This window comes from Penicillium maclennaniae (genome assembly GCF_028827695.1).
Source record: "Penicillium maclennaniae strain IBT 15551 chromosome Unknown utg000008l:1.0-3552695.0:1.0-3555053.0, whole genome shotgun sequence".
In the NCBI taxonomy this organism is placed as follows: Eukaryota; Fungi; Ascomycota; class Eurotiomycetes; order Eurotiales; family Aspergillaceae; genus Penicillium; species Penicillium maclennaniae.
This window is the reverse complement of record NW_026623220.1, coordinates 3,105,605-3,126,735: the sequence shown is the minus strand read 5'-3', so window position 1 is coordinate 3,126,735 and position 21,131 is coordinate 3,105,605. Positions and strand designations below refer to the sequence as shown.

General features: G+C 50.1%; 7 protein-coding genes across 7 annotated transcripts; 2 read left to right on the top strand and 5 right to left on the bottom strand.

Moving 5' to 3' along the window:
* Positions 1 to 505: 505 nt before the first annotated feature.
* On the top strand, positions 506 to 6,601 carry N7477_010128 (putative filament-forming protein (Tpr/p270); the record flags this gene model as incomplete). Its single annotated transcript, XM_056971789.1, has 3 exons — positions 506 to 797; positions 853 to 6,392; positions 6,419 to 6,601. The coding sequence occupies 3 exons, from the start codon at positions 506 to 508 to the stop codon at positions 6,599 to 6,601; spliced, it is 6,015 nt and encodes a 2,004-aa protein (XP_056818768.1).
* A 433-nt stretch (positions 6,602 to 7,034) lies between these two features.
* On the bottom strand, positions 7,035 to 7,706 carry N7477_010127 (transferase hexapeptide domain protein; the record flags this gene model as incomplete). The annotated part of the gene is made up of 1 exon (XM_056971788.1): positions 7,035 to 7,706. One exon carries the CDS (start codon positions 7,704 to 7,706, stop codon positions 7,035 to 7,037), a length of 672 nt encoding a protein of 223 aa, XP_056818767.1.
* Positions 7,707 to 7,915: 209 nt separating this feature from the next.
* On the bottom strand, positions 7,916 to 8,224 carry N7477_010126 (Mg-dependent acid phosphatase; the record flags this gene model as incomplete). Its single annotated transcript, XM_056971787.1, has 1 exon — positions 7,916 to 8,224. The coding sequence occupies one exon, from the start codon at positions 8,222 to 8,224 to the stop codon at positions 7,916 to 7,918; it is 309 nt and encodes a 102-aa protein (XP_056818766.1).
* A 752-nt stretch (positions 8,225 to 8,976) lies between these two features.
* Positions 8,977 to 10,762, bottom strand: N7477_010125 (flavin monoamine oxidase family protein; the record flags this gene model as incomplete). The annotated part of the gene is made up of 3 exons (XM_056971786.1): positions 8,977 to 9,606; positions 9,770 to 10,251; positions 10,405 to 10,762. The coding sequence occupies 3 exons, from the start codon at positions 10,760 to 10,762 to the stop codon at positions 8,977 to 8,979; spliced, it is 1,470 nt and encodes a 489-aa protein (XP_056818765.1).
* A 2,286-nt stretch (positions 10,763 to 13,048) lies between these two features.
* N7477_010124 (T6SS phospholipase effector Tle1-like catalytic domain-containing protein) lies at positions 13,049 to 15,280 on the top strand (the record flags this gene model as incomplete). The annotated part of the gene is made up of 2 exons (XM_056971785.1): positions 13,049 to 13,862; positions 13,923 to 15,280. 2 exons carry the CDS (start codon positions 13,049 to 13,051, stop codon positions 15,278 to 15,280), a joined length of 2,172 nt encoding a protein of 723 aa, XP_056818764.1.
* A 395-nt stretch (positions 15,281 to 15,675) lies between these two features.
* Positions 15,676 to 17,274, bottom strand: N7477_010123 (MFS transporter; the record flags this gene model as incomplete). Its single annotated transcript, XM_056971784.1, has 1 exon — positions 15,676 to 17,274. One exon carries the CDS (start codon positions 17,272 to 17,274, stop codon positions 15,676 to 15,678), a length of 1,599 nt encoding a protein of 532 aa, XP_056818763.1.
* A 1,281-nt stretch (positions 17,275 to 18,555) lies between these two features.
* On the bottom strand, positions 18,556 to 19,782 carry N7477_010122 (pepsin-like aspartic protease; the record flags this gene model as incomplete). The annotated part of the gene is made up of 2 exons (XM_056971783.1): positions 18,556 to 19,408; positions 19,463 to 19,782. The coding sequence occupies 2 exons, from the start codon at positions 19,780 to 19,782 to the stop codon at positions 18,556 to 18,558; spliced, it is 1,173 nt and encodes a 390-aa protein (XP_056818762.1).
* Between the last annotated feature and the right edge of the window lie 1,349 nt (positions 19,783 to 21,131).

Sequence of the window (21,131 nt, the reverse complement as noted above, 5' to 3'; positions counted from 1 at the left end):
AGTCGAAAGCAGAAGTGCGGTTATTTCAAGCTGATGAGCCGGGATAAGCTCCGAGGCTAGACGATGATCATAGGAGATGTTGGTGTCAAGGACGGACTGGAGGAAGACAAGAGCAGACCGGGGGCGTGGAGGTAAGAGAGATCGCCCTATCCAAGTGAAGAGAGACTGAAGGTGTGCCAAAAGAGCCGCACATGAGATAGGGAGTCATGTGATGTGACGCGGCGCCAGCCCTCTTTGACGGAAGCAACAGCGCGCAGAACTCGCCCTTGAACCTCAACTATCTTGGCATCCCATTCATCCGCCTACCACAATTGTCGCTTCGGTCGCTAAGACACTCATCACCTTATAGGAAGCGTCATGATCTGAGTTCCTCGACACCGTGTGTACGTGAATCTGGTGCACACCGCGTCCGGAACTCCGAGCATTGAAGCTCGAGCTTCCCACTTTTCCGCTTTCTTTTCTTTCTCTCTTACGCCAGGTTTCCCGCCTGACGCCCTTACACAGTATGGCGGAGACAGCAATCGAGTTGCCCTACTTGGCATCGCATTACGCCATCCCCGAAGCAACTCTCAGCACCCTGAGCCAGGCGCCTACTGCGGATCTTGTCAATCAGCTTCTCGAATCCATTACCAAGAAAGCGCATGCTTTCGACGAGCTTAAGTCGGATAAGCTGCGCTTGGAGGTTGAACTAGAGAATGCTGTACGCAGCAACGAGTCCAAGATTAAGGTGTTGAAGGGCACGGTGGAGAAAGGCCACTCCGAAATCGAAGACCTAAGGAAGAAGCTGCATGAATCCGGTATGATTTAATTCTTCCACCTCATGCAAGTCTTCGCTTCTCTGACAACCGACAGAAAACACGCGCTCAGCCCTCGAAAGTGAAATTTCTACCCTCAGATCATCGACCACCACCAATGAAACTGAAGTGAGCTCTTTGAAGTCGCGCATCACCTCCCTTGAGGCGTCTAATCGAGATACTCTCGCTCTGCTTGAATCTAAGTCTGCCGCTCATGACAAACTTGCCGAGGAGCTATCAGCACAACACAAGAAGACAATTGAGCTACGCCGCGAGCTTTCCACCGCAGAGCAGAATATCCAGAACGCCAACTCCGCATCTGCAAGTGCGCGATTCCGGGAACAGAATTTGCAGCAGGAATTGGAACTCACCAAAAAGAACAATGAATGGTACGAAACCGAATTAAAGACAAAGAGCGCCGAACACAGCAAATTCCGAAAGGAGAAGAGTGCTCGTATTTCTGAACTCCAACGCGAAAATGAGGAAGCAAATTCCACCATTGAAACACTGAGACGCACCGAAAACTCGCTCAAGAGCCGTTTGGATGAGACCGAGCAACGTTACGAGGAATCCCTGGCGAGCATCACTAAGCTCAAGGAAGATGCGATTCAAGCATCTGAGTCCTTCCGCATCGAATTGGACAGCGCCAACCGACTTGCTGAGCTTCAAGGATCTGCCGCTCAAACCGCTAAGCAACGTGTTCAAGAGTGCCAGCTGGCACTCGAGAAAGCTAAGGATGATGCGGCAGAAGAAATATCTCGTTTGCGTGTTGAAATAGAATCTGATCATGCCGACAAGACTGCTGCTGAGAAGCGTGTTTCTGAGCTTGAAGTGGCCATCGCACAATTGGAGTCTGACGGAGGTCGCAATCGATCCATGAGTCCAGCTCGCTCGTTGAACGGTTTCGCTCCTAGTACTCCAATGCGCGCGGGAACCCCGGGGGGCACTTTCTCCCCTCGAGCTTCTCGAACCAAGGGTGGCCTTACTCTGACTCAGATGTACACTGAATACGACAAGATGCGGATGCTACTTTCTTCTGAGCAACGGACTAACCAAGAGCTGCGGTCCACTGTGGATGAAATGGTCCAGGAATTAGAGTCCAGCAAGCCTGAGATTGATGAATTGCGAGCAGACCACAGCCGCCTCGAGAACGCTGTTATGGAAATGTCAAATATCCTTGATACCGCCAACAAGGAACGGGAAAATGCCACCAAAGAGGCACGGAAATGGCAGGGCCAGGTTGAGGGCCTGACCCGCGAGGGTAGCATTCTCCGCCAACAGCTTCACGATATTAGCGCCACCGTCAAAGTGCTTCTGTTAGAAGTGGCTCTTGCCAAGGAAGGCGAAGATTATGACCGCGAGGAGTTAGAACGAATCGCTCGCAAACAAGTTGAAGATAACTCTGCCGAACTCAATGCCACTGGCCGCTGGATCAGCGAAAATGTGACTACGTTCAAGAACCTGCACGATTTACAACAACAGAATCTGGATCTCCGTCGTATGCTCCGTGAAATTGGTGATAAGCTGGAGAGTGAGGAAGCTCGTGAGAAGTCGGCTGTTCACCAACAGGAGCAGGAAGAATTGAAGGAACTGCGCATTCGATGCCAGACTTACCGGGACGAAATTGCCAACTTACTCTCCCAAATCAAGAGTTACGTGAAAGAGCGTGATACCTTCAAGAGCATGTTGAGTCACCGCCGGCAGACCGTCGGTGATCCCTCTGTTTTCTCGCAATCTATGCCCCCTGGTACCATTCCTCCTGGAGCCGCTAGCAGCCAGTCTGGTGATATGAACGGTTCTGCCGAGCTGCTTCGAAGTGTTCAAGCTCAATATGATACTTATCGCGAAGAGATGGCATCTGATCATGCCGCTCTTCGTCAACAAATCAATGAGCTTTCCCGGAAGAACAGCGAGCTTTTGAGTGAGATCAGCCGGTCAAGCAGTCAACTTGCAGGCGCATCACAACGCGCAGATCTTCTTCAAAGCAACTTCACCATGTTGAAGACTGAGAACAGTGATCTTCAAAAGCGCTATTCCACTCTTCTTGAAAATGCCAACCGACAAGATATTCGCACACAGCAAGCTGCTGAGGATCTTGTGGAGGCCAAGGGTCTTGTAGAGAGTCTTCAGCGTGAGAATGCAAACCTAAAGGCCGAAAAGGATCTTTGGAAGAGCATTGAGAAGAGACTACAGGATGACGTCGAAAATCTTCGAAACGAGCGGACCCGACTCGACTCTTACAACGCCAACCTTCAAACCATGCTGAACGAGCGTGAGCACACCGACACGGAGACTCGTCGACGACTTCAATCAAGTGTTGAGACCCTCGAGTCTGAGCTCCAGTCCACCAAGCGCCAACTCAACACCATCACAGAGGAGTCCAAACAGGCTAGTCTACGCCGTGTTTACGAACAGGAACAAAGCCAGAAGCGTATCGATGATCTGGTGACCAGCTTGGGCGCAGTTCGGGAAGAATTGGTTGCGATCAAGACCACCAGGGATCATCTGCAATCTCGCGTGGAGGAGCTTACAGTCGAGCTCAAGAGCGCAGAGGAGCGCTTGCAGGTCGTCCAGTCACGGCCCAGCGTATCTGCGAACGCCACAGAAACCCTTGCTGCTGACAGCCAGGGAGCCGAAGAGGGTAGTGGTCTCACTCGCGAGCAGGAACTGGCTATTGAGGTTTCGGAGCTGAAGCGCGACTTGGACTTGGCGAAAGGCGAGCTTGCCCATGCTAAGGAGCAAGTGCAAGAATACCAAGCCATTAGCCAGTCCACCGAAGAGCGTATGGAGGCAGAGGCAGAGACCAACGCGCAGTACCGGGAGGAGACCGATCGTCTTATCGAGGAGAAGGACAAGAAGATCAAGGATTTGGAAGCTCGCGTTGAGGAGATCTCTTCGGAGCTCTCTGCCTCCAATGCCGAAATTACCAAGATTCGCGAAGAGCAGACCGAAGCCACACGACACCTCGAAGAGCAGAAAATCTCTCTTGAGTCTGAAGTCACTCGCCTCAAGGATGAAAACGAAAGACACATCGCTGCTGCTCAGTTCCACCAAGAGGATATCAAGGCACAGGCCGAGATCGCCCAAAATGCCCAGCAAAACTATGAAACTGAGCTCGTCCGCCACGCTGAAGCGGCCAAGAACCTGCAGATCGTCCGTGCAGATGCCAATCAGCTCAAGCTGGAAATGGCCGAATTGCGGACTCAGTCTGAGAATTATAAGAAGGACTTGGCTCAGAAGGAGGAGAGCTGGGTTGAACAGCGCGCCAGGTATGAGGGTGAATTGGCAGAGTTGCACAAGCGCCGCGAGGAGGTACTTCATCAAAACTCTCTGCTTCACACTCAACTTGAGAACATCACTACACAAATCTCTGCCCTAAAGCGTGACCGTGCCAATGTCCCCGAGTCTTATGATCAAGAAAGTGAGCAAGCGGGCTCAAACCTGGAGGGTCTTCAAGAAGTCATCCACTTCTTACGTCAAGAAAAGCAAATCGTGGATGTGCAGCTCCATCTATCTGAACAAGAAGGCAGACGCCTTCGACAGCAGTTGGATTACACACAAACTCAACTTGACGAGACAAGGCTCAAGCTTGAGCAGCAACGCCGTGCTGCTGCCGATAGCGATCATAATGCTCTTAACCACAACAAGCTCATGGAGACGCTCAATGAGCTAAACCTTTTCCGCGAGAGCAATGTGACCCTTCGCAGCCAAGTTAAACAAACGGAAAGCTCCCTCGCCGAAAAATCTGCTTTGATTGATGAGCTTCGTCAGAAGATTGAGCCCCTGGAGACAAAGATTGTCGAGCTAGAGAACATCGTGGAAGGCAAAGACGGGGAGATGCAGATCTTGCAGGCGGACAGAGATCGTTACCAGCAGCGTGTGCAGAACATTCTCCAGAAGTACGATCGGGTCGATCCTGCGGAAATGGAGGCTCTCAATGAGAAGATCGCAGGCCTAGAGAAAGAGCGGGATGAAGCGATCGCTGCTCGAGACGAGGCTGTGTCCGCTCGCGATGCTCTTCAGGCTGAGGTCGACTCATTCCCCGAGCAGTTGAGGATCGGTTCCGAGGCCCGAGTGAATGAATTACGCACGAAGCTTACGGAGCAGTTCAAAGGCAGATCCAAGGAACTTTCAGGACGCATCAATAGCAAACAACAAGAACTTAATGTTGCCTTGCAGGAGAAGGAAGTGATACAAGAAGAGCTGACCACAACAAAGGCGGAGTTAGCAGCACTCAAGGCCAACGCGGCTAACGGCTCCGCCCATGTAGCCGCGCCTACAACACCCGCACCGGTTCCTGCTGTGCAAGAAGAATCCACCGCGGTCAATCCTACGCCAGCATCCCAGTTCCCTACTTCGACCACACAGGTTATCGCCTCGGGTGACGAGCCGAAGATCAAGGCACTGGAAGAGAAGATCCAACGTCTTGAGGCCGCCCTTGCTGAGAAGGATGCTCTTTTGGCATCAAAAGATGCTGAACTGGAGGCCAAGATCAAGGAGCGTGCCGATCGACTTAAGGAGGTCTTCAACAACAAGCTCGCTGAAGTCAGAGCCGCCCACCGCCAAGAAATGGAAAAGCTGTCAAGTGGGGAGACTCCCGTGCCTGCTACACCTGGCATCGCCGCCGACTCGGCACCCACGACGCCGTCCAAAACCTCCGCTCTGCCCGATCTGACAGATGCTCAAGCGCGCTTGCTTGTCACATCGAATGAGACTATCCGCACTATTATACGCAACAACATCCGCAACCACATTGCGAAAGAAAGGGAGAAGATCATCCAAGAAGTCCAGTCATCCTCCACTGGAAATGACGGCGCTGCTGCGGTGATTGAACAGAAGTTCAATGAGGAGAGAGAGGCCCTCAAGAAAGCCTATGAGGCAGAGGTGGAAGAAAAGGTCAAATCCGCCCGCGAACTTTCCGACAAGAAATCCGCTGCTCGCATCAGCATGCTGGACGCTCGAATGAAGACCGCACAGGCCAAGATTGAGGTTGTTCAGAAGGCCGCTGGCGAGACTCCGCAGAAGCCTGTCGTCGAGGTCTGGGAGGTAGCCAAAACAGCACGGCCATCCGCCCCTGCGCCTAAGCCGGCCCAATCGCCCGCTGTGCCTGCTTCTCCTGCCCCTACGGTACCTGCGCCGGCGCCTGCTGCCGTACCGACCCCAGCGCCAGCTCCAACTCCAACTGCAGCTGCTGAACAAAATGCTCCCGCTGCTACAGGCCTCGAAAGTGCCACAGTGCCCGAACCAACAGCGACAGATGGTCAAATAGAAGAAGGCGAGGCTAAAGAGGCTACCACTCCAGCCAACCCATTTGGCCAATCACAGCAGAACAGCCAGGCCAGCCAGCCTTCTTCTTTACCGAGTAAACCACCTCCTGGAACTGCTCCTGCGGCATTGAAAGCTCTTCAATCGGGACTTCCAGTCGCCCGAGGCGGTCGTAACGCGGCCCGCGGCGGAGGTCAGCAGAATCCCTTTGGCCATGGCCAGCAACAGCAACAGCAACAGCAACAGCAACAGCAGCAAGGTCAAGGCCAGAGCCAGCGTGGAACTGGTCTTCCTCGAGGACGCGGGGACGCGGGGGTGGCCAGGGCCGTGGCGGTAACCAAAATGCTGCCAACGCTCAGAACCAGCCCCAGACACCCGCGGCCAATCGTGGAAATCTGAATGTCCAAGCCAAGCAGTTTGTTCCTCAACAAGGCAACAAGCGAGGCCGTGATGATAATTCTGATGCTGCAAATGACGGTGGTAGTGGTGGAAAGCGGATGCGAGGAGGCGGAGGACAAGCGCGCGGAGGAGCTTCCTCCTAGTGACAATCCATGTATCAATCTTTACCATGTATTTATGACCCATGGAGGGCAGGTGGTGCCTAGATGGTTGATTTATTCGTTGCCAGGTATTCGGCCAAGTGATGCCCTCGAGTCTTGTTTCTTTTGTTTCTGTATCTAGTGATGATGGCGTTCCAGAGCTGCGATGTCCTCCAGAATCCAATATGGATCGGAATGGATTACACCGAGTCTTTTATTCAACATGTCTTTTTATCTTCAACATTTCCAAGCATTCAACATATAATTGCATTCCAGCCATTTGCTTAAAGCGCTGGTATCCCAATGTCAAGGGGATAGATAATATCAGAAGCAGGAAAGGGTATCAAAGAGCCCACGAGAGATCTAGTCCTTAAAACGACCCTCTAGGAATAACAGAAAATGTAGCGCCATATGTTCAAAACCACAAGATTCGAGTTCACTTCTTCTTCGCCCCAGCTGGAACGATCATCCTTGCCAAAACCTCCCTCTCCTTCTGCAAGACCATCAACCTGGCGTCCTCAATAATCTTTCCCTTAGGCGCAGGCCCAGGTACAGAAACCTGCGCAACCTGCGCTGCGACAACAACAGCAGGTCCGGGCTCTTTAGCCTCTCTTGCCCTCTTCCTCCGCTGTCCAAGCCCAGACCCATAAACAACAACCCACTCATCCACCTTTCCATTCTCGGGAACCTCACATCCAGGACATATCTTCGAATGTGAACCTATATCCGCACCCCGATGTATCGTTGCAAGAGCCTCGATCGTCGCAGACGAATGAATGTGCGCACCGGGGTGGATAGTCGATGACGGACCGATGGTCACGAAGTAGGAGAGACGCGTTGCGATTTCTTTGGACTCTGTTGATCGTGTGGGTTGCGTGCCGATTGTGGCCTTTTCACTGATTATGCAGCCGTCTCCAATGATTATGGGGCCTTGGTAGGCGTAGAAGCGGGCGCGCGGATGGATGATAGTGCCCGCGCCGATGGTGACGGGGTATGTGCCTTGGAAGACTGCTGTGTCGGCGATTGTGGCGGAGGGATCAGCTTTGAGGGGAGCTTTCGGGGGTCCGGTTGGTATTGGACGACTGGATGGTGGTTTAAGGGTAGCCATTGTGTTGTGCTAGATCGTGTTTTGGGAGGACGGGGATTGCGGAGTTTGGGAGCGGGTGCGGCGTCAAGTTCGGTGAACAACATTTGAGAGGTCAACGTTAAAATCGTCACAGTTTTGTACATATTTCACCGGGTATCTAATATCTAATTTATAGTGCGAAAAACGCCCAATGCCAAATTTAAGGCCAAGCCACCTTCTACTCCTCGGCCTTACTTAATGCCATTTCTCTTCCTCCAAGCCCGGACACCGCGATCCATCTCGTCCAACGTCATACCATCCCGCACGAGACAAAATGTAACTCCAAGCTCCGTCTCAACATTGCGGTTCCGCGTCTCGTCGTCGAAGAACAGCATATCCTCATATGCAACACCGCTGGCCTGATGAATTTTCGCAAAATGCTGAGTCTTAGTCGCCGGGAAGATCTGGATGAAATCGAAATAATCGAGAGCGCGAATAGTCTTCGCGTTGGCAGCGGGATTATCTGAGAAAGTCGGGATAATATGCAGGGCTTTAAGCATGTCGCGCGCCAGTTCGGGGGTATGAGTTCGTGAGGCAAGGGCTAGTGGAATCGAGCGGGCCTTGCAGGCGTAGATAATCGAGGACACAGCGGGGTAAAAGGCAAAAGCTTCACCCCATCTGAGAGATTGTTAGCGTGTGTATAGTTGATGTTGAACTGGTCAGTATTTACTTGTCCACAACGCGCGAGTTATTGTCCCTCGCCTTGATTGGGGCACTGCAGTGTGTATCGACCCAGAATGGCCATAGAGTGTAGTCGAGATCGAAAGCAATCAATTTGGGAAGAGGGAGACCGTCGGTGAATGTTGCGGGGGACACGGAGGTGTCCTCCCGGGGCTGTGTGTTCTGGCGCTTGTTTCGAAGCATGGCTCACTTGAAATGAATGGAAAAGAGTGTAGAGGGTGATTGTGAAGGAGAGTTGAAATTATTTGGAGATTCCAAGTTTGAGTCTTGGAAGGCGGGGAGATAAGAAGCCTTGGCACGTGTCATGCCTAGAGCTGCGAACTAAATGCTCGACTATGGCATTCTCCTTCATGTTATTATCATCCATGAGGAAATTGCCCGACCATGTAAGTCCTACTTTACAGCCTAATTAAAGTAGAATATAATTCTCCAATTTGCTTTGTCAAATAATGTTCGCCTTCACATTGCAACGTTACGAAAGGCTGAAGCTTTTGAATTAAATGGCTCTTTATACGTCTGCTCGGCTTTGATCTCAAGAATGTTCTCGTCAGTAGGCACAATCGAAAAGTCTTCATTCGAGATCAAACAGTTCGTCCCTGACTTCAATAGACAGTGTGTGAAGGATCCTCTTGGCTGCTGCCTCGCCAGTTGCAAATGCTCCATGAACACATCCGCTTCCTGCCAGAGCCAGGTGCTCACCCGCGAACTGAAGTTTGCTTTTGTGACGACTCTGTGCCGCATTTATCAAGATGTTGGGATCGTCGCCAACTTTCTCGGAGGTATAAGCCCCAAACCCAGCAAAAGCATCTCGCGTCCAACAAGTCGACTCGATGCTCGTGACTTGGGGCAGGGCTTTGTATGGCTCTTTCCGCAGGAGCTTGAACAATGGTTCAAAGAACTCATACAGCTCCTTCTTGTCAGTGATAGCCTCCACCTTTTGTGTCAATGGCTCAACTACCTGCACACATAATTCTTTGCTGTCCGCTACCAGTAGGAGATTCACTGTTACCGTAGCGTAGTTCAGGATAGTGTCGGATATCTCCGAGACATTGGCCGTGTCAACCATTTCGTCGGTCGTGTCATGCGGAGAAGGATAATAGATGAACTGGTCGTGATTTTTAGACCAGAATACCTCACTGAATTCGAAGAATATCTTCCCCAGTGCTCCATAGCTAAGGCTTTTGATTCCCTCTTGCATGTCCTGCGGGAGAGGGGGGGTCGAATGATATTAAGTTGTGATGAAATGTGCCCAGCGGAGTCGCGACAATGATCGCGTCGCCGAAGACTGTCTGGACTTGACTTTCGTCCTCTGAATTTGCACATTCCACAAAAACCAAAGTGGACATGTTATCATTCCAATGTACTCTTTTGACGATATGATGTAATCGGATACAATCGGGGGTTTCGAACATGTCTTTGGCTGTCCAGTTGACGATGGAATCATAGCCATCCTTCATGTAGAGGTTTCGCTCAGTAACGAAGTAGGTCAAATGTTTTGAGGATGCCTGGGAAGTGCTCGTTCCCACCCATTGTTCAGCCTCTTTAATCACCTGTGGCGCCCACTGTCTTTCGTCCTGAGTAATTAGTGGATGATTCTGAGTGAAGTCCCTTATGAATTCATCGACACTTCGATCCTTGGCGTCAGGACTTGTTTCATAAAACCATTCAGCATAGTCTGCAAATTCATCGACTACTTTCTTTGCTTTAAACTGAGATCCAGCGCGTCCATCAGAGGTATAGTAAACGGGTGTCCCGTCGTCATAGTAGTATGAAAGTCCGAGTTTTGGGACCAGCTTAACGAGCTTGTTTTGGGAGGTTTCGTGCATCCAAGCGGCCCCTGTTGTCCCTCGCCCGTGTCAGTACTAGACGCTTGGTATAAAGGACGTTTTGTGGAAAGTAGACTTATCACTCAAGAAGAAACTCGCTGGAGCTGGTCCCCACATTGAGTTCAAGGTACCCCTGCAAAAGCCTCGAGAACACTAAATCCAGATAGACGCACCCATATCCCGCGCTGGCTTTCCGTTCTTTCGGCTGGTCAAGATTCTTCCCCCAATCCTGTCCCGAGCCTCAAGCACAATCACATGAAGACCATGCCGCTTCAAGATCGATGCAGCGCGCAGTCCAGCTATTCCCGCTCCCACGACGAGAACTGTTTTTGGAGTAGCCTTCGAGGAGAGTTCGACATGGGGTTGAGCCGCTTCTGTTCCTTTGGCCGCGAAAGACTTCTCGCCTTCCAAGGACTCAACCTGAGTCGAAGAATTTACGCTTCGCCCAGGAACAAGAGCAGACAAAGGGCTGGTTTTGGCTTCCCATTCCAAGGAACCCGGCATGGAATTTGAACTAATGTGAAGAGACATTCTGAATTTCTGAAACTCAAGATAAGAAGCAAGGATCTTTTAAGCAAAGAGAGGCGAGCCATCTGCAATGAAGGTCGGAGAGGCACCTTTTATCTCAGAAAACCCCCCACAGCAGATTTGGTATGTCCATGCGAAATGGATTGGATTATTGTCTACCATCACGCTGCGCGCGCCATTTGCTACGCTCAACGTAACGCGTCCAAGCGAGGTTGGTTTTCACGAGTAAGAATATTGATTTTGTTCTCAGCAGATGTACTGAGTCAACAACTTTTTTGAACTTGTCGTCCTTCGGAGTTACCCCACACTTCTCCCAGCCCGTGACACGCATGAAAATCTCGAAAATCCGTGACTATGCTGCAATCGAAAGCCATCTATGGCAATAAGAAAGATTTTTGGGGTTTACCTTTTTCATAAAATCCACCGCTTTACCTCTCCGGGAGTTATGTTGCTGTAAGATCGCCTTGATAATATTGCCCGACTGCTCTATTCTGGCAGATGCAAGTGATGGACTAACCTCTCCTGAGAGAGCTGCATAGACGAGAGCGCCGATGTCAACAATATTGGCCATTCGCAGCGCTATATTTCGCGGCTTTCGGTTAGTTAAGCAAGCTTTCGCCAAGCCTCACCGGAATTCCACTTGCCCTTCTGGGAAGGCCTACGCATTAGCGCCAAAAACCAAAATTTCTCATAGGGACAATCATCTCGCTGACATCCGTGAGTCATTTGAACGTCTTGTTTGGTTTAAGAGCTTGCATATTCGGGCCGTATCAGTAAGGCATAAGGGCCTTGTTGGACGGCTACTTACCCCGTATTCAGCACACCCGAAGCTTTTGCTAAAATGCTCTAGTCAACGGGGTGTAGTTTTCTTCAGCATGTTGTAAAAAGGACAATGTATTGGTAAGTTTTACAACTTCGCATTCGTCTTATGAAGGCTGAAGCTTCTGGTTCGTACCAAGGATACCGGAGATCACACATTTTTGTGTGAGATCATTCATTTCATTCGTTTTCCTATCACCCAGATCGATATACACTGATGAATTGGCTTCTGTATATCAGAAGCGGACGAAATAATTTATCTTCACCACAATTCCCAGCTCTGCTGATCAAATGGTCCATACAATCCTCAACTTCACCCCAGCGCACTCTGCCACCGCTCGCTCAGTTGCTCATTTGTAATGAACTCATGGTCGTGATTGGTTGAACTCTTCATCTTCGAATCTATATCACGATCGGAAATTGAATGCTAATAGCCCAGTATGATATAAAGACATGTTGTGGTGTTCATTTGAACACATCATTTGGAGTCCTATTCTTGGCTATCAGTGAACGCTTCTCTTCTCTTCGATGCTTGCACTCTATGGCTATATCGATTCTCTCCTTCTCCAATATATTTTCTTCCCAGCTAGTCTGTACACTGAATACTCAGAGTGTGCTGCAGGGTCAGTCACTTGTGGGGACATCAGAATCCTCTGGAGCAACTGCTCAACCTTATCTCTCCGACTTGTCTTTCTGACATCAGCGAGGAATTGTCCTTCGCTTATACAATTTCTGACAACCAGTGTGGGAACCTACTTGAGTCCACCAACCGCTGGAATCCTTGCTGTTAAATGGCCTGGTGATGGATTGGATACGTTGATTGATTGCTCTTGCAGTCGCGACGAGATCGTGGTAGCGCCACGGGAAGGTTCCATAGCAGTCGAGATTGATCCATCGTCTGCAGAGTCGTAGTGCTTTGACCTGAGAAATCCAATTATCGTGACCATAATAGTAGCTCTTGCGCGCTCTACTTTCTGTGGAGGCTCTGGGCTTGGATTTTGGTGTGGGTTTGGCCAAGACCATCAGCTCGTTCTGCGGAATTTGTGGGGCCTTAGGCCTTCACGCGTGGTTGACACGAACTACCGATCACATCTCGCGAATACCTTAGCTCCCATTGGACTATGCACCACGCTAAACCCAGCTGACCCCAGCCAGTGCCACTTTGGACTCCGCAGCTGAAGGACAAAGTCAGAAACTCGAATGAGAGGGAGCTGAATGACCTTAACAGGTCTAGCGTCGGATTTGGCCGTGGCAATGCTAGACGAGCCAAACTGGGGCCAAAACGCGATGGCTTTATGCAGGAGACTGCACGCTATGAACAAGTCGAAGCAGAATGGAGGCCTTAAACTTCCTGGATGAAGAGGCCCGAGTCGCTCGTCAGTATAAAAGCGTCATTCTGGTCCTGAGGATCCTGTTTCAGGGTCTTCATCTTATATTCTTGACCTATACATTCCGCTGCTCGTTTTCACGATGGTAGAAATGGACCCCTATTGTGTGACTCTTGGAGGGGAGCATCTTCACAGCGAAGATCATGACTTGCGCATGAGACAAAAGAAAGACATTGGTCGCTCCTGGGCGCCCAAGCGTATTGTCATCTGCTGCGACGGGACCTGGCAGTCCTCCGTCTCGGGCAAGAAGAACGTGCCATCCAACATCACTCGGCTCTGTCGCGCGCTGAATCGCGTAGGAACTGACGCAGATGGTAGAGTATGGCAGCAAGTGGTCTGGTACGACTCCGGCATTGGGACGACCGCCCTCGCACTAGGAGATGCCGTCGAAGGAGCATTTGGCGAGGGTCTCGAAGGCAATGTCATTGAGGCATACAACTTCTGCGTACTCAACTATAACCCCGGAGATAAAATCATGTGTTTTGGATTTTCCCGTGGTGCCTTCACTGCGCGCACTATCGCTGGTCTAATCTCGGATATCGGTATTTGCGATCAAAGCAACCTGAACAAATTCCCCGATCTGTGGAAAGTATACAAGCAGCACGGTAAAGATCATCCTGGACAGCGGTTCCATCGCAGTGATGCTTGGTACGAATGGATGTGGGGGAAGCTCGATGAAAACCAAGGTGCTGGAGGCCCAGACGAGACGGAGCTTCGTTGGACTCAGAAGGCAGAGGGTGAATGGTCTCCAGATGAGACGAAAGAAGTCGAAGTAGTTGGTGTCTACGACACCGTTGGTGCCTTGGGAATGCCTGAAGTCTTTGGGATCAAATTTCCTCAGAAGTTTCTGTTTTGGAAAGATCAACCTTACTGGCAAAACACAGAGCTCTGCGCCAGTAAGTCGTGCTTCCATGCGTGAGTCAAACCGAGAAAGATTCTAAACTACGCATTTCCAGACATTAAACACGCCTACCATGCTCTTGCTCTTGACGAGTCCCGCAGGGCATTTAGCCCGACTCTATTCTACATCCCAACCCAGCAAGTTTCCAAGGGCGACTTGAAGGAGAAGATCGACGCCGAGGAAAAGGCTAAGAAAGCTTTCAAAGACAAGCGGGATGAAGCACAATCTCTCAAAGCGAACAATGCCGCCAATGAGCTCGTTAACCAGGCTTGCCGCGAGGCCAATGAGCTCGCCAAGATATGGAACAGAACACAACGAAAGCGTGTGAAGTATCAGAACCGGCTGGAACAGCACCCTGAGCTAAAGCAAGTGTGGTTCCCTGGCTACCACGTCAATGTCGGCGGAGGCTCGAGTGATACCCTTCACAACAAAGGCGACATGGAAGAGATGTCCAACATCGCATTTTCTTGGATGCTTGACCAGATCCGACCCCACCTTTCCATCAACGAGGAAGCTATCATGAAGGATTACGCTGATCGTGAGGAACTTATCGCCCAATACAACAAGGATCTTCGAGAGTGGCAACGACAGCAAATAGCTCGCAAGAATGAGTCCTGGGGCGCATGGGGCTCGCGCATTGCAGTCGCAACTGCTTCGAACATCATCCATCCATTCACTCCCAGCACTGATCTGCCCAAGCCTGCTTTTGACAAACTTCGTGTTTACCGGTGGGGCCTTGGGGAGATGTTAGACAGCTACACCCCGATGTACTGGGCTAATGGGCAGACTAAGCGTACGCCTGGCAGGGGAGTCGAGGCTGAGAAGAACGGGAAGACTGTCATTTGTGGCGACACCCATGAGTTCATCCACCCCGTCGTACACTACCGAAGGGAGCATTTCAAGGCGATGAATCCCGGTAGCCCGGAAGTCCAACTTTACCATCCCATTGGCAAGGAGTTTGACTCCAACTATCTCCGTCGCTCCACTATCGACAAACATGGAACCCCAGCATTCGAATATAGAATTGGAAGCTCGCCAAATTTTATTGAAGAGTGGAAAATGGGTGGAGCAGACTCTTATGAACGATTGGCGATCAAGGAAACCGCAGCATATGCTCACGTCGACGAGCTTGAGAAGTATTATAATTCTGGCTTTGAGGGGATTCGCCGTCCTGTCTTAAAACTCCCGAAGGAAACGACTGATCCTGAATCCTCTGATCTGGAAGGGGTTCTAGGGTGTGGTTTTGGTTCTTTCGTGGCTGTGAAGCCCAGCCGCCCCATGAGTATGTGTAGAGACGAGAGCCATACTTTATGCACCAAGCAGGACGAAGTCCATGTTCAGACTCAGGAGATTCAGGTTGAGAGCCGATTCAAAACATCTGAATCTCAAATTCAACGAGATCTTCATCTTTGATTTCTTTGATTCATGGTGGGTCACATTCATATTTAGTGGAGCTCTTACTACCCCGTACGAGGTATGAGATTGGTATCAACAAGGCTTAATCACTTTCTGATCGCTCATTTGAATGCTTCGATGTGCAGGGCTCTGAGATTTATTTCTTGTACAAAGAATTATGAACGGCTCTCTCAGATTAAATTTTCCTTTTGTGGATTGGCATCCAGATGCACCGTCTGGTAGCCTATTATTTTCTGTCCCCCCGATATGTACACATCATTGTTCGCTTCCATGAACTGCGCACTCTCAATTATTCGTACATTAACATCAACTATTATTACATACCACCCATACTGCTTCGGCCAGAAGTCGACTGACTCATACAATCTATCCACCCAGTCTGCAAAACCCCTTCAAAGCCCTGGCTCTGACTTTCGTCGCTCTTTTTTATCATGCCAGTATCCCTTTGCTACAAAAGTCAAACTCAAGACAATGCCCAGCACAGTCAATCCAATGCCGAAATACCAAGCACCACGATACCCAAGCAGGATATCAGCAGGTGTTTTGCCACCGTGGTTAACATGCACCTCAATGGTGCCCGCAAATCCCAATCCAAGCGAGATACTATAATTGACGACCGTAGCCACCAAGGCTGCCCCCATACCCTGATGCTGCTTCTTCACAGCGTTGGAAAAAATGACCGTCGCTGCAGGAAATGACGTATCCATACCGAAGGGGATGATCAGCATGCAGACAAACAACTGGGCCCAGTACGTTCGATGTATTGGTGCCGTCGCCACCAGGATGGTCCCCACCATGAAACAGGTTAGGGAGAATGTCATGACCCAAGCCGCGCGAATATGATGAAGCAAGAAGCCAGTAGCCACGGATGCGACCGCGCCTGAGACAGCAACGGGGCAGATGTACGCGGCCATGAGCAACGGTGAGCCGCCCCTCAGTACCTCGACAAATTGTGTCAAGTAATAGATCCAGATCCCAAAGCAGCTCCAGCCACAGGCGATGCAGGCAACCACAAACAAAATATCACCTGTGAAGACGTGAAAGGGTACTAGCGGCATCTTAGCCCACCGAGATTCGACGAAAAAGAAGCAGATTGCGAATAGGACGCCGAGAATGAGTGTGACATAGATATATGCCTGTTGCCAGCCGTACGCCGGACCTTGATTCCATGCGAAATTGAACAGTACCAGCGCTGCGACACCGGTGATGGCTCCAGGTATATCGAGCATTTGGAGCTTTTCTCTGAGCGTCTTATCTTGGTCTCGCGAGCGGGTGTGAGCTGGGATGACGAGGGCGCTGAAGGCAGCTAAAAGTGCCAGCGCGATAGCGAAACTCCAGAATGTCCACGGCCACCAAGCCAGCGTGAAGAGGCCGGAGAAGACAAAGCCAAAGACCCCTCCACCTGGCGCGCAGGCACCGAATAACGCAAACGCCATGTTCTTCCTTGGCCCGGCGGGATATGAGACCCCTAAAAGGGCAAGGCCATTGGGTAACAAGGCGGCGGGGCCCAGTCCCTGGAGTACTCTGGCGAAAATAAAAAGATACTGGTTCGAATAGACACTGAGTCCTGCAACCATTGTCCAGAGAGAGAACCATATCATGCCAATTAGGAATACCTTTTTGTACCCAAAGAGATCCCCAATCCGGCCGGCCACGATGATAAAGGTCCCCGCCGTCAAGCTATATCCAGCGATGAACCAAGACAAGACCCCGGGATTAGTGACACCGAAGGTGTCACCAATCTGATGAAGAATGCCCAGTGTTTGGGTTAAACCCACTTGTGTCGTGAATTGAGCCGTGCATATCGTTGCAATGAAGACGCATTCATGGAGAAGTGACATTTGCTCAGCGGCATATGCAGATGAGGCGATGGACATGCTTCTTTTGTGATCATCGGCGGCTGTAGAGCTTCCGATCACATCATCTTGCTGGGCTTCAGCCTCTTGGTCGGGATGCCTCTCGGTGTCATTATCAAATTCCGGATTCGCCATGTATATGCTTTATACAAAGGTTACGGAACCACTAGATCAATGATGAGCTTGCTTTGATATTAGCTGTGCGCATTTGAAACTCATGAATAGATAATACTGACCCAATATAGATGAATGTCCTAATAGAGTGAAATCTGGGAGGTCATAAAAAATTATGTCATTACCTAAGAATACGGGTAAGGTAATAAGCGGGAAGCTTTGTAAGTCCAGGTGTGGTAATGATCTTGAATGAATAATCAGAGCTGGAAGGTGGCTAGGGCTGTGATGAATAAAGTATTCAAAACGAACAGACAGTATACAGCACTATTTGCCAATGAAAAATGAAGCTGATTGATCCAGCATTGACTCCTGAGGAGCACGTAACGTCACGTGTTTGACCGATCGTAGATTCGGCTATCATTTGGCCGAACACAATAGGAGAGATAATCCGGGCTATTCCAACCATGGTACATATCAGATGCTTGACTACAGAGATTCATATCAGTATTGCTACTGTGTTTCCTTCGATCTGATCTCAAAGGACCAGGGAAATTGTTTAGATCCCGGAGCACCCCCTGGCGGCCGGCTATGGACCCGCCCGCTGCACGGTACTTACAGACGATCGGGAAGATTACCCAAAGGAGCATGGCGGCTGTGTTCTCTCGGTTTTTTTCCGCCTCTCCCTGCATTTCTGTTTACCAATGTTTTTAAAGTGAATTACTTGATTTTCCTTTCTTTAAAAAAGTCTGAAAATTCTTCTCAATTGCATTGGTAAAGGCCAGCAAAAGCTTTACAAGAGTTAGAATTTTCCTTGGTCATGTTGCAGCGCAAATCCTATAGTTTGTAGATCTACGTTCTTTGACTTTGATGATTTTGACTATCTACACGAAACAAGTACGGAATGCTTACTGATGCCGTCTTTCTCAACTGTTCAACCTTACGGAAATGAATAAGCGTATCAAGAACGTGTTTCACAAGGTGAGGGTTACCTTAAAAGTGGAAAGGCAGGTGTTTCTGGCGCAGAAACAATCATTTCCGGCATTTATCTCGCGGGTCGCCAATTTCTTAGTACAAATGAAGCTCTTATTTTACTTGAGAGCCTTTACTGTTATAATTAAGAATACATGAAAGTTCTTGCTTATCAACTTGAGAAGTCAAATCTAGTTCATAGTGGCATGAAGACTAGATGCTTCACATTGAATCCGCGTCTGCTATAGTCAATCTTATATGTTTTTTTTGGCTCCTTTCCATTTCATGCTCAACAAAGGTAGTGACTGTCTCAATCCACAAGGTAGATCAAACTTAAGCTTGAGCAGCAAATCCAAGCTGGGGGCCGCTGGCATCAAAGACGACGTACTGGCTCTTCAGGAAAATATCACCGAAGATAGAGAAACCAATACCAGCGTTAGACTGGAGACCGCCAAGGCAGGATCCATCGCCGGAGGGGCCGTAGTTCATCAGGGAGCCGGGCACGGTAGCAGTGTATCCGTTGATAGAGACGCTGAAGCTGGGTAGAGTGGCAGAGCAAGGGAAGACGTATCCACCAGCGTTGTTGTCATTCTTAGCGCCGCTGACCTGGGAGTAGTACTGGGAGACAATGGTGGAGTCAAGTAGAAGCAAAGTAGTACCAGTATCAGCGATACCGTCGAAACCAGCACCGGACTTGGTTCCAGCCTTGTAGCTGTCAACGCTGAATCCCCAGAATCCTTGGGAGTTGTCAACATCGGTGTACACGATGGAGCCAGTGTACTTGGAGGAGTCTGTGAAGCCAAAGTCATAGACACCGGGCTTGCCGTGCTTCAAGGCAACGGCGAACAGGGGCTGAGCGAGTGAGCTCTTGACATTGTCAAAGAAGGTGTTCTGAGCCCTGGGAGAGACGGTGTTGATGCTGCTGAAAGCCAGACCCAGAAGCCCGTCGTTGTCGACATCCTGCTGGAACTCGGAACTGATCTGCTGGGCAGCCTCAACGGCCTGCTTGGAAGCAGTAACGCCACCAACAGTGACTTTGTCTGTGTAGACGTTACCGCTGGCACCGCTACCATCACCGTAGGAGATATCCCAAGTATATCCGTTCAGCTTGGTTCCACTCTTGCTAGGGTTGTACACCGAGTGGCCAGACTGCTCTGAAGAAGGGAGCTCGGTAGAGAATACCCATCTAGGAAATGATTAGCTCGGAAATTCGGTGAGCAGAAAAGAAAGGTTTACTCACAGATCAGCCGATCCGGTGTCGAAGTCCAAGTTCAAAGTGGTACCACCAATGTTGACGGGAGTGAGATACTCTTCGTCGTTAGCCTCGGGGGTAGTGGTTGCAACACCACTAGCGACAGCAGCAGCCTCGATATGCGAGGGTACCGTAGCACCATACTTGGAAAGAGCACGACCATAGCTGGCAGCGAAGTTGGAGGCCTTGGTAGCAGGACGAGCAACCTGGTTGAGCGAGAACTTGCTGCCGACCTTGGTGGCGGGGGCGGCCGAGGCGATAGAGGCCAGACCCACAAGGGTAATAGCAACGTTGTTGATGACAACCATTGTGAAGGCTTCAGGAGTCACAGTCAAGAGATGAGAAAGGAGAATGATGCTGAATCAAGCAAGCCAAAAAGCCTGGCGACATATGGCTCTTTAAATAATTTCCTATACTTCACCATCCTGGAAGATATGAGTTGATGACCAGCATCCGACATAGTGCCTATCGCATCATTTGGGGACTAAGACTCGCATTGTTGCCTTTCTGAGGAATCCCAAACGTCGATCTACGAGCTACGGACACTAAAAGCCACCGGGCACGAAGGTGGCTTTCGAAGCGACTAGCTTACTGGTAGATAGGGTCACGTTCTATATTCTTCACGCGAGTAATTGGATGGCTGTGTGCTGTACCCTTTTGCGGTGCATATCTTGTGCATAGGGGATTCGGAGGCAAAGAAGTATTCTTCGATCTAGTGCATTGCCAAATTAGGTAGATTTCGGAGAGGTCCGAGTGAGGGATTCGCGAAAAAGTGGAGAAAAAGCAGGGCTCAAGCTTCAAGATCATCTCACGTTATCTCTATGACAAACTTTAGAGGTCCTGAGATAACAATCAAGGTGACATCGTGCCTGAAGACTGGCGGGTTGGTCTGAGGAAAAGCGGGGGAGTGGCCCAAATTAGGACAAAAGGGGTCCAGATCTAAGCACGATTCGCCATATCAGTATGCCCAGTTGAGAGTAGATCTAATGCGGGTGATCAAGGGTCCAACAATTACAGAGGCTAGCGACAGTCCCGACGGACGTCCGTGATGAAGTGATCCACATCTATTGTAACCATTCACGGGGAGCTAAACTACTCCCGCTCCTTATCACCGAGCCCTCGCCAGGAGCTAGGGTTCGATCCTTGAAGAACCGGCTTGATTGTCTAAACTTTGGCGCATTTGCCATAATCCAACAAGGATCAGATCTTCTTGACTTGTTCACTCGTCGCTGCAGGTATGCCACAGCACCCCTGGAGGTGGATGGCGTGTCTTTGTTGAGCGCCCCCTCCGACGGAATACCACTGGGCGTCCGTCTAGGAAGGCCGTGGAGACCCTCAAACTTAGAGAGGCCAAGACTCTTGGCCGAGGCATGGCAAAGCTTACTTGTATCATTCGTGGGCTCATAGACCCTGTGAGCTTATCACGCGTTCTTCTCAAATGGTGAACAGAGATCGTACACCATTTGAAGGGACAACCCCGGATAATGAGATCGGTTGAAAGAAGGAATAAGACTCAATTTTGGGGGAGGGGAGACTATCCAATTTCTGCGAGTTGAAGCTATCTATAATTATGACCGAGTCAATTTCATACAGTCTCCCAGCATGCTAAATGTTCGGCACATAATGTCCTGTGGCATGGGGTCATAATACCGATGCT